This window comes from Pezoporus occidentalis, unplaced genomic scaffold (genome assembly GCF_034315485.1).
Source record: "Pezoporus occidentalis ecotype Australia unplaced genomic scaffold, CSIRO_AGI_Poc_V1 ctg46, whole genome shotgun sequence".
Lineage (NCBI taxonomy): Eukaryota > Metazoa > Chordata > Aves > Psittaciformes > Psittacidae > Pezoporus > Pezoporus occidentalis.
The window spans coordinates 5,922,927-5,934,956 of record NW_026915791.1 but is presented as its reverse complement, the minus strand read 5'-3'; the positions used below and the strand labels follow the sequence as shown (position 1 = coordinate 5,934,956).

At 42.0% G+C, this 12,030-nt stretch overlaps 1 protein-coding gene across 6 annotated transcripts in view; it reads right to left on the bottom strand.

Annotated features, from left to right (window-relative positions):
* The window catches only part of LOC134172580 (transmembrane protein 263-like), a 211,294-nt gene that overhangs the window by 183,644 nt on the left and 15,620 nt on the right, over positions 1–12,030 (bottom strand). For 4 of the 6 annotated variants that reach the window (XM_062635788.1, XM_062635786.1, XM_062635787.1 and 1 more), the window contains one exon: positions 7,403–7,490. In XM_062635788.1, the coding sequence (XP_062491772.1) occupies positions 7,403–7,469 (67 nt within the window). In that variant the 5' untranslated portion in view covers positions 7,470–7,490. Of the gene's footprint in view, positions 1–7,402; positions 7,491–11,404; positions 11,429–12,030 lie in introns of those variants that run through there. The other 2 variants (XM_062635789.1, XM_062635792.1) reach the window with 2 other exon arrangements.

Below are 12,030 nucleotides of genomic sequence, written 5' to 3'. Positions count from 1 at the left end.
TGTACTGTGCATCACTTGTGTTTCTTGGGGTTTATTCCTCTCCCCTTCCCTACCCCACCCCCTTATTATTAAATTTTACTTTATTTCAATTATTAAACAGATCTTATCCCACCCACAGGTCTTACACTTTTCCAGTTCTCCTCCCCAGGGAGGTAGGGAATGAGTGGCTGTGTGGTGCTTAGTTGCCGGCTGGGGATAAACCACAAAGGAGAGTGATTTGACTTGGGAAAGCAGAAGGCAGTTTGGCAGACACCAGAGTTTTGCCCTGTCAGCTACACAGAACTTCAAGATGCAAGTGTGGCAGGCTACATACATACATACTTATGTATATAGTAGATCACATTAAGTGCCACAGGCAACTTTATTAAAGTTACTGTGTACCAGAAAAAGCAAACTTTTTAGTACAGAGCTTAACACTGAAAGGAAATGGAATTGCTATTAACTGCACCATTTTCCAAGGTGATTTCTTCGCAGTTATTTGGATATAGGCAGTTTGGAGACAAACATACTAAACATTACTTGCAACAAGAAGATGCAAACTACAACACAGCTCATGTTTGCAGCATTTAAATCTCGGTATAGCAGTTACTGCAGCAAACATTTGGCCCAACAATAAAAACTTTGTCTCTGATGGAAACTGTTCTCTGTAAAGAATACTTTAAGCAAAGTACTCAGAAAAATGCCACCCATTCATCAGAACTGGATCTGTTTAGGGGAATACACCTTTTCAAAGTTAGACACCTGTAATACAGACCTGAACTGAATGCCTCATCTCAGATGAGATGGCTAAAGCAGCATGCTCTTCTGGCATCTGCTTCAATAAACCTTGTGCTCTTGTAAGAGAATACCACAATATGAAGTCAAAAGTCCAATTAACTTCAGAAGCTTCAAATGCATGGTAGTATCTCAGTAGAAATAAGACTGTACTAGTTAGATCTGCAAGGTAAATATTTGTATCCAAAGTGAACCCTGAATAAGTTATTCACAAATCTCCCAGATACTTTGGATCAGAGATTCCCAAACTGTCAATAAGGAGTCCTAAAGCTTCCTACAGAAGTATGCAATACTCATATCTTGTAGAAGAGATAAACCAGCAGAAAAGGCTATATGCCTCCATGGAGCCAGATTATAAGGCTCACACAAGATACTACATTCTAAACTGGTGCAAATCATCTGATTTACTGTAACTATCCATGTGTGCTCTTTACCCACAGCAAGTGTAAAACAATTTGAATTAGGAACACCACAGTTATTTGGAAAGTAAATTTCCCAAGATTTGTTATATACTATAGAGCTGCTAAGAACCATTGCTTTTAATAAAGCTTTACTCCACAAGGCCCAATCCGCAGCAAAGAAGGAATATCTCTGCAGAAGAGATAGCAAAAGACTCAGACACGAGACTCTTGGGCTTATTGCCAAATTGATCACAGGAGGTTGGCTGATGAAATCTCAGCACTTAATACTTAAAAGACTATGGAAGAACAAACTGGTTTGTAAACTCCCAAGGGGGGCTACTGCTGTTAACCAGTGAAACAGCTTTTTAACCAGACCACACTATCTTACATGAAGGTTTTGTATACTCAGTACTAATTAGCAATGTAGGGCCAAAAGAAGCTACATCCAGACCCCAGTATCTACCAAGGATGAATTCTCAACATGTGTAACATTTAGCAGTAAAGCTACTTTTCTGATAAGAATTACTGTAATAAATGGAGAATATATGCAGGAACTTCAGAAAGATATTTTAAATACAGAGGTAGTGCCTATGAGGTAGAGAGTCACAGGATGGTTGAGGTTGGGAGGGACTTCTGTAGATCATTTGGTCCAACCACCCTGCTCACCAATGGTCATTTAGAACCGGCAACCCAGGACCATGTTCAGATTAGATACAAGTAAGTTTCTTACTATGAGGGGTGAAACACTGGCACAGGTTGCCCAGAGAAGTGGTAGACACCCCATCCCTGGAAACACTCAAGGCCGGGTTGGATGGGGCTCTGAACAACTTGATCTAGCTAAAGATGCCCCTGATCATTGTAGGGGGTTGGAACTAAATGACTTTTAGAGGTCCCTTCCAACCCAAACTATTCTACAAGTCTATATCCAGATGGCTTTTAAACACCTCCAGGGTGGGAAACTCCTCAACCTCTCTGGGCAACCCATTCCAGTGCCTCACCCTCACAGTGAAAAAGCGTTCCCTTATGTTTAGTTGTGTTTCAGTTTGTGTTCACTGCTGCCTGTCCTGTTAATGGCCACAACTGAAAAGAGCCTGGCCTCATCTTCTTTACAGCCTCCCCTCAAGTAGTTGTATACATTGATAAAGATCCCCCAGTCCTTCTCTTCTCTAGGCTGGACAGTCCCAGCTCTCTCAGCCTTTCCTCATAAGAAGAGATGCACCAGCTCTTTAATCATATTCATAGCCTTTTGTTGGACTGTCGTGGTTTAAACCCAGTCAGGCAGCTCGTTCACTCACTCCCAGTGAGTGGTGCCGAGCTGACAACAATCGAGGTCCGTGTCCGTTCCCCGCACCGGGGCTCCCGCTCCCGGAGGAACGGGGAGGAGGATCGAGAGATGCAGCATGTCCATGTTTCTCTCATATTGTGGAGCCCAGCACTGGACACAGTACATCAGCTGTAGCCTAAACAGTGCTGAATAAAGTGGAAGGATCTGCTGGCAACAGGCATGAGAAGCAAGAGCATGGTCAGGGTCACCAATTCATCAAATAAGAGAGATTAGGATCAGAGTTGTCCAACAAAGAAGATGCTGGTATTTCATAATGGATCATGTTAACAGATTTAATCACCACCAGACTTCATTGCTATCACTTTCCTTGAGCAACTGAATGGAATAAAAACAGAAAAACAAGGTGATGGTAACAATTAACAATGCACTACATTAAATGCTCAGCAACAGAACTCTGAACTGGTGGATAAAAAAGCAACAGATACAGTAAGGTGCTACTGTACCGGCGTAACTAAAACTAGCTCTCCAACTACAATCAGACTTCCATTTAACAGCAAACATTTGAGATCACAGAATCCATCTGGAAGTAGCCCAGTGCTTGACCATGTGGCAGCACAGATCCTCTTGCAAAGAAGAAAGTGTTTAATACCATTTAAAACAGACTGGCTCCTCTCCAGAGCTTGCTGCACTGCACTGCTTGGTGACACATGCAGACTCCTCTGCAGAGCGGTAAGCACACCAGCCTGAGCAGCACACCACACTGTACTTACTACTGCTCCCCCACGCTTGCCTTTTAACTGAGGTGGGGAAAGTATGTTAATAAGATGGGAGAGAAAGGAAAGATGAAGGGGAATAAGCGTGTAAACTGGGCAGAGGGATCACGAGCAGGTAAAACATCCTCAGGGACAAGCAGCCCTCTCGAGGCGTCCCCGTACCAGGTTACGGGCGGCAGAGGTTTAACACCAGCGGCCACCGCCGCCTGCCGCAAGGGTGTGCACGGGCGGCCATCGGCGGGCCTGCAGCGCCCCCCCGCGGCCGCAGCGCGCACCCCGCCAGCGCTCCCTGCCGCTGACCGCTCGCTCCGTCCCGCCGCGAACCGCGGGGTCCCCGCAGCCAAAACCAGACCAGGTCCCGATGCCTCCACTCCATTGCAGGACGGGGCACGGTACAGGAGGTCCTGCGCCTGCCACAGCGTTCGCGTATGCCTGCAGGCACATCACTTCTTTATACCGTGTTTACTTTACCTGGAAGGTTCTGCACACGGGACAGGGCAGCAGATTTGGGGGTGCCGGTTGACAAGAAGCTCAACATGACCTAGCAGTGTGTGCTTGCATCCCATAAAATCAACCGTATGCCAGGCTGCATTAAAACAAACGTGTCCAGCAGGTAAAGGGAGGTGATTCTCCCCCTCTACTCCACTCTGGCGAGACCCCACCTGCAGCTCTGCATCCAGCCCTGAGGCCCCAACACAAAGAGGGATGTGAAGCTGTTGGAGCAAGTCCAGAGGAGACCATGAAGATTCTGAGAGGGCTGGAGCACCTCTATTACGGAGACAGGCCTGAGAGAGTTGGGCTTGGTCAGCCTGGAGAAGGCTCTGGGGAGATCTTATTGTAGCCTTTCAGTACTTAAAGGCAGTATATAAGATGGGGACACACTTTTCAACAAGGCCTGTAGCAACAGAACAAGGAGTATGGCTTTAAACTAAAAGAGGATACCTTTAGAGACAGATAAGGAAGAAATTTTTAACACAGGGCACAGGCCGCCCCGAGAAACTGTGGCTGCCCCATCCCTGGCAGTGCTCAAGGCCAGGTTGAACAGGGATTGGATTAACCTGCTCTGGTGCAAAATGTCTCTGCTCATGGCAGGGGTTTGGACCTGAATGAGGTTTAAGGTCCCTTCCAACCCAAACCATTCTCTGATTCTATATCCATGCCATTGGTAATAACGCATCTTCCTCACGGAATAAAAAGCCGTCTTTGATATCTAATATCACCTACAGGATCTGTTACCAGCTGTATTTTTTACTCATTTACTCTGTTTACTTAAACATAAGAGTTATATTTGACAGCAGATCAAATAAATGGACTCAGATTACATACAGGAACTAGCCTCTGTTGGATAGTTTCTTGGTTGTCTTCCAGGGGTTTCCTAGTTCATCTCCTATTTAAACTGTATGTCACATTAAGGAGACCCAGACCTTTGTGTTTGCAGGTCTGTTAACGTCCAAGGAAAGATGGGACCCTTAAGCCCAAACAACCTGTCAGAGCTCACTACAGGAACTCCACTGGACAGCACACTGCATCAGCATACTACATCAGCTGCATTTTACCAAGGTTTCCTTAAAGTTATAACTTTAGGGCCTGGGGGATTCTTCTCTAATCTCCCTCATTTTTCCCACACCACAAAACTCATCTCAAATACTGACAGGTTGCCACACTACACCCAAACCCAACATCTGCTGTTCACCACTTGTTACCCACACACAAACCTACTCAATTTAGTTACATACATGACGGACCTGTAAAACTGTCCCTTTATTTGTAGAAGGCCACACTGCAGCGCTGCTCAGAAACAAGACAATCCCCGAAGGTTCACCTTTTCTTTTCCTGCAGTATTTATATAGCACAGTGCTCCCAATTCCCTCCTGAAAGGAGGGGAGTAAATATGCAGGGCAAGCTAGAAAAAGAAGTGACTGTGATGCAATCTGGTGAAATAATGGATTGTGCTAGAAAGACACAGACTCTGGAGAGCTTTCCATCCCTTATGCGCTCATTACCAGAAGGCAAACAGACAGAGTCTCCAATTCATAGATCCCAGGAAACAGGAGTGCAGTAGTCATGACAACATGCTTTATTTATTGCAAAGTGCTTGATTTAACTGTGAAAACGCTATCAGAAGCCAGAAACCAGTAGAAGAGCAAGATGACACCAGTACTGCATGGCATGGTAGAACTTCAGAGGTCTCTTTTTATGGAGTATTTGTAATCGCTCCTGCAACTACATGATCTTCTGGCTGGTCTATGTTGGTAGACAGCAGCTTCCAAGGAAGACTACTGTTACTCATCTCCAATAATAACATAAAGCCAGCTATAGAAATCAACATAATCCTGATGGCTCTCTTTCAGAAGAAGTTTTTCCACCTCTTCTCCGAAGCAGCCTCTAGTTTCAGTTGTGCTCCCAATATTTCTCCTATTTTGCTAATCTTGACATCACTGAATACTTTAATAGTACATACTGAGCTCAGACTTTGAGAGAACTCACAGTACCTACTATACCACTGCTTAATGAAACCAGCTCTGCTGTTAAGCGTTCTTTTTCCTCATGCCAGCAAAGTGGGCATAGTCAGAGAACACACTTGTTTCAGACCACCCAGCAAGCCACAGAAATGGAATATTAATACTCCTATTTTTCACCATCATCCAAAGCAGCAGGGTTGCAGGCAGAAACAAACATTTTCAATCACAAAAAACTTAGTTTGCAAAAATACTCAGCCACATTAAAATAAAACCTTCTGATTACACAATTCAATGCCATAATCCAAAAATCTAAGACTATTCCTGATAAACTGATGATACAAAATAACTCCTGTGTTTTACATTCCAGGATATGGTCTCTAGGCTCATGAAATCATCAGTTCAGGCTAGTGACCAGAATTCTTACTTCAACAATTCTGTCATTACATGCTGACTTTGCATTACTTACAAAGGAAAGGGGGTAACAAAAGAAAGATTATATCCTCTGTGTATATATATATATATATATATACACACACACACATATATATATAAATCACAACGTCTTTCAAATTTACTTCCTCTGGCTTTATAGGAGTTGCGAAAATTGACCTGCCTTTCACTTACCTCTATATACTGTAATTGCCAACACAAGAGCATATGAAAAGGCACAACAAGAAATTGCTACTTAATGAGAAAACTATAATGGAATGCTCAACAAGAAGGGATGGAGCAGCAAATTCCTAAAACCATCTACTTGGTTCATATTCCCTTTAAGAACAGCTGACAGTATAAATGCTGCATCAGCATCTTACTCTCTTAGAGAGAAAATATAAAGCACACTTACGTTTCCCAAAGACATGTCATGGTATTTTAACACTAAGTTGCCAATAAGAAACCCAGCACTCTCTGGGCTGTTTAACCTATTCATGATGATTATGAGTGATTGTGTTTTAAAAGGCACTGAACTGGAGATAAAGCTTAAAACATATCATCGCTTGCAGCAATGTTAGCAGCTTCTATTCAGAAGGAAGCAACGCCTGTTTTGTTGCACATATACAATGTCTGCAACATTTACACAGTGGGAAAATTCCATTCCCTGTCAAAATCTAGGGCATGTCATTGCAAACAAGGTTTTTAATTAAAATTGCCATCTTTGAGCCTCCTGCTGACTGACAGCATCTCACTACCTCCTCTTCAGATGGCTAAACTGGCTTCCAAGAGAGACAGCGGAAAGGAGCAAAATCACTAGAACACCTTACTTTGACAAGTCTCTGCTGGGGACAATTTCAATAGCAGGATGCTACAGAGCAAGGTAAGGAGAGAATAGATGACTGCTTAGGAAGTCTTCCCTAATGAAGGCTCAAAATATCACAAACAACACAGTAGAGGAGGCATTTTATTCCTAAGCCTACAGACAGGATGATCAAGCAGGACAATTTTAATCAGAAACCATATTGTTAAAGAGGATGCAGAACAATGTGCCCACCTCCATGGGTGCAGCTTTCTCTGAATACAGAAGTAGGCCCAGGAGCTGGCTAGACCTCTGGCTTGGAGGTTGGCTCAGCTGCCAGCATTGACGAAGCTTTATCCCCCTCAGAAAATAGATAAATGTAGGCTCTCAAGTCAGGCAGACAAATAAGACTTCCTTGGTCAGAACATTTATCCCAATTTAATGTAAAGAGTTTATACTGACTGCTAGTACTGTACCTTCAGGAGGCTCTTCCCGCAGATGAGGAGGCAATTCTTCACTTGTCTCAGTTTCATCTTCCACCATCTGTGTCTCTAAGCTAGGTCCCTGCAAAACAGAACAGAAGAGCAAGAGGAGGTAAACTGGAGGAAGTTCAGAAAGGTACCACAGAGATAATTACAGGATTAGATAATATGCCAGACAGTAAGGACACAAGGAGCTCACTTTAGCTGATGAGAAAGCAAGCTACTGGGAGATATGTTTGCAGTTGAAATACTTAGGAATGGGGGAATTAAAAACCCAAAGGAATCTTCAAGCTAGGAAACAAAATTACAAGGGTCTGAGCAGACTAAAAACCAGTAACTGAACAGTGAAGCATAATTTCTAAATTACTATTTCTAACACACACAATTATTACAATAATAAATTCAAATCCCCATTTACCACACACAGCAAGAATTATCATCACTTGGAATTTAAAGGGAAAAAAATCCCATCTTTGCCTTACCAAGACTAGATTCTGGAAATTGCCTTTTAAGAGGATTTAGAACTAAATTATAGTTAAAGTTGTTGGTCTCAACAGAATGAAGCATCAGTTATACTTGGGTTTTTCACTCCTAAGGATCCTTGACATACAAACTGAGGAATGGGATGCACACAACAGTGTAAGTTACTGGCTTGCAGGCAAGCAGCCATGCAGCAATTCCATAATAACCCTCTTGAGTTGCAGCCATGGCAGAAGTAATGCACACAGATGTTGCTTTGCTTTGATGCTCCCTCTAGAAGCATTTAGGATGCAGGAAGATGTTCCAACAGTTCAGAAACATCAGTAGATTATTAACTGTATAATATTCTTTCAATTATTTAGGGTTTATATAGCCTTTTTAATTGGGAATGTGGTTCCATTTCTCACTAGAGCCATTGGAGAAGCACAGATTTAAACAGGTCTTACTACAGGAATAGCCAGGTTATGGCACGGAGCCTAGGAACATACAACTAAGAAAAACCTCTTGGCTCTTCAGAGATGGTCCCTGCTCTCACAAGCAAGTACATCATACAATTCCTTTCAGCAATCGATGAGTTTCTGACTGTGAGCACTACTAAGATTTAGTGGCAATTTTTATGTTATATTTTAAAGCAAGATATAAATTGCCTGAGGAACATATTACCTTGTCTTTTGACCATGCTCTATGACTACTGACCTTACAGTGTGGTTTAACTCAAGTATTATGGGCTGCTGTGACCCAGTAAATTAGTATTTGTTTGCTGCTTTACACTGTTTCACAGAAGGCTATGGATTTATGGATAGAGGACTGCACTACTGAACTAAACAAGCATTGACAAATCCCCTACAAGTGTTTCAGACTACCCCTCATGCTTTTCCATGGGATACAATAACTGACCAGAACTTCAGTGATATGCTCATGTTTTCACTATATTTAAAAGACTACATATTTTACAAGTGCTGTGATAAATCCATGCATGATAAAGAAGATGCCCATCCAGTGAGGGTCGCTATTTTCCAAAAGACACTGAGTTACATTTATGACACTTAAATCAAGAGCTGCACTTGTCACCACATCTGTATAAAATAATTATTTCAGCATGATCATAAAAGCAGCCTATACCTATTTCAGCATGATCATAAAAGCACCTCAGTCTTAGCAGAGTATTAAGTACACAAAACCCCCACATCATTCAGGGCAATCCCAGCATCATACAACCCTTATCAGGCCATTTCACACATAAGTCAACAGTGACATGAGACTGTCACTGCAAATGCCCCAACAGGTATGTCAACACTGCAAATGGCACAGGTTTCTAAAAAGTCCTTGCAGACCAACTCAAAACAACCCAAAACCAACCCTACCCTGCACCATCACAACCACTTTGAAGCCTTTAAGACTCTACTTTTGTATTCAGCATTACATTGATTATGGTATATAATCTTAAACCAAAATAGGGTCTATCGACTAACAGCTCACTGAACTAATTCATTAGGCTAACAAATAGCAAAAAATAAAACCCCAAAAAAGGCTAACAAAAGGGAGAGGGGGAGAATGGGAATCAAAGATAAATAAAGAATCCATCCTGTGAAACGTTATTACTGGAATTGAATGAGCTTGGGACAAATTACTTCAACTTTCCTTCAGTTATGACTACTAGTAAAAAGACACTTAACTGCTGTTCACAACCAAGGAGAAGCATGTATCTTACCATCCTTTTCCTTCTTGTCATACCTACTCAATCCCTAGATAGACAGTATTCTTAAATATATATATATATTCCTCACATAAGCAAACCCAAAAGAAAACCCACCAAATGAGTACTCCTTTCCATTATACTGAATTTTATTAGTAATCATTTCCCCCATGCAGAATAGAAGGTAGAGGAATGTCAAGCCCACTGTCATGACATCAGCAGCAGTTCAGTGTTGGAGCTCTATGAGTACCCTTTAGAAATCATTCTAAAGCCTGCAGCTTTAGCTACCACTTTCCCTGTGCATTTTCAAGTGAAAACAGTATTTATTTCCTGACCTAAATCTCTGTATTTCCATTCTTGCTCCTGAACACTTTACTCCAGTTTTTCCTTTCTGACATTTGTCTTCACATTCATTTCCATTCTGGACTTGTGCCTAGAATCTCACTTCTTTCACTATTGAAAACTGCCTCATTCCTCAAAGTCTCTCTTTAAAGAGCCCACGAGGTCAGATCTAGTTCACTCTACGCAAAATCTTCAACTGCCGACCTAAATCACACATCCTCCATCCTGCCTGACACTGAGGTTCAGACCTGGTATTCTAGGTAGGCACAACTCCAATAAGGTAATTTAGCAGAGAATTAGTGGCAGCACAGGCTTCACCCCTCTACATCTCTGATTTCACCTCAAAGCTTTCCCAACACAGATCCAACACCCTTTTCATATAGTATCAACTACATCTCAACTGATAACTGCAAAGGATAGATGCACCCCTAAAGGATTACAAGAATTAGTGGGTCTGTGGGAAGAAACAAGTAATCCCCAAGTATAGGGCAGTCTGTTAAGTGCTTTGGGAAACTACACTGGTATTTTTAAGTTATCTTCATGAAAGCACTGCCTATTTTTGCATTATGTTTAAAGAATGCTTATTGCATGCCCATAAGACTAAAAATCAGAGTTTCCTATACATTTACATACTTTGCCCCTTCCTAAAACCACAAAAAACCCAGCTCTTCTCATCCCAGGTTCAATTCCTCCAAATGGTTGAGAAATCACACATCTTCCTGCCCACTGCAGGGGCTTGGAACTGGATGATCTTTAAGGTCCTTTCCAAACAGAACCATTACATGGTTCTATGATCTTATGACTGGGCTCAATGTGTGCAGATGTCAAAAGGCTTATCACATCCAGTAATAATGAAGCTGACCTTCATCAGGCCTTCCTACAATGACATCATTAATAACTGTTAATTTGGGATCTCTCCTCTATCCAAGCATTGTTATGAAGTTCCTCAGAACTTATTTTTGATATTTCAAGATTAATCAAATTAAATTACTCCATCTTCTCTATGTGAAAGCTCTTTGCGGCTCAGAATGTCCTTTTGGCTTCGACACAATTACAAAAAGCCTCAATTCCTACAGAAAACAAGAGGATTGGGGTTTGGTGAGGGCTTTTTGGCTCGTTGGTTTGCTCAAGAAGTTTGGTGGGCTGTCTTTGGGAAGGCAGCAGGGGTGGTTTTGATGTTGCTTTGGGTTTTTGTTGTTGTTTTCATTGTTTTTTTAAGCACAAGAAGATTTTAAACAAGCAGAGACTGGGTAGACAGTTCAATAGGATTACTCCCTTTTCCAGGGAGCTGAGAGCTTACAGGTACTTAACTCCAGAAGCACAGAACAACCCAACCACCTCCTCATACACTACTGCTCAGCCAACACTCTCGAACAGTAGGAGCCAACTTTTAAACTACCACTGTACCTTTGGTAGGCAGGTTGCAGCTGCAGCTTTTACTTAAGTAATGAATTTTCAGTGTATTGGGGAATTTAGACCTTCAGTTAAAGTTTTCTAAACCTAATAGTGTTCCACTTGAATCTGCCATCACTATTGATTGCACACCCACACGTTACAGGTTTCCAAAGCCAGCTGGATTTTTCCTGTAGAGGGAAAAAATTGATCTGCAACAATAAACATTCCCCCCCTCCCCCCAATGCCCTGTAGGCTTAAGGAAGGCTCTTGATGGATGCTTTGCTTTTGATTTTGCAAAACAAGGTTCGCTCGTAATGAGAGCTTCTGTGCCAGGTTTCAGCCCAAAGGGAATTAAAGTTGCAGTTATAAATCCCCTAGAACACTAAAGGAAAGCACAGAAATAGATATGCTGAGCATGACAGTAGCGTAAAATTACAGCCCTTTGTTCAAAGTACACTGCAAGAAAGAACTAGAAAAGTTGGTAAGATTACTTGCTCTTCTCTGCACATTCTCCCACACACCAGGGAGGCTACAATTTTAACACCACCTGATTTTGTCTTGACAACAATCATGTAGAAGAGAGGCAACAAGAGCAAGTTTTAATGTTGCAAAGTTCAAATCGAGTTCTATTGTTCTCAGCAGAAGAGTCAAAATCCTATTTCTACAGCAAGAAAACCACTTTACTATGAGTAATCCCAATTAGAGTTTA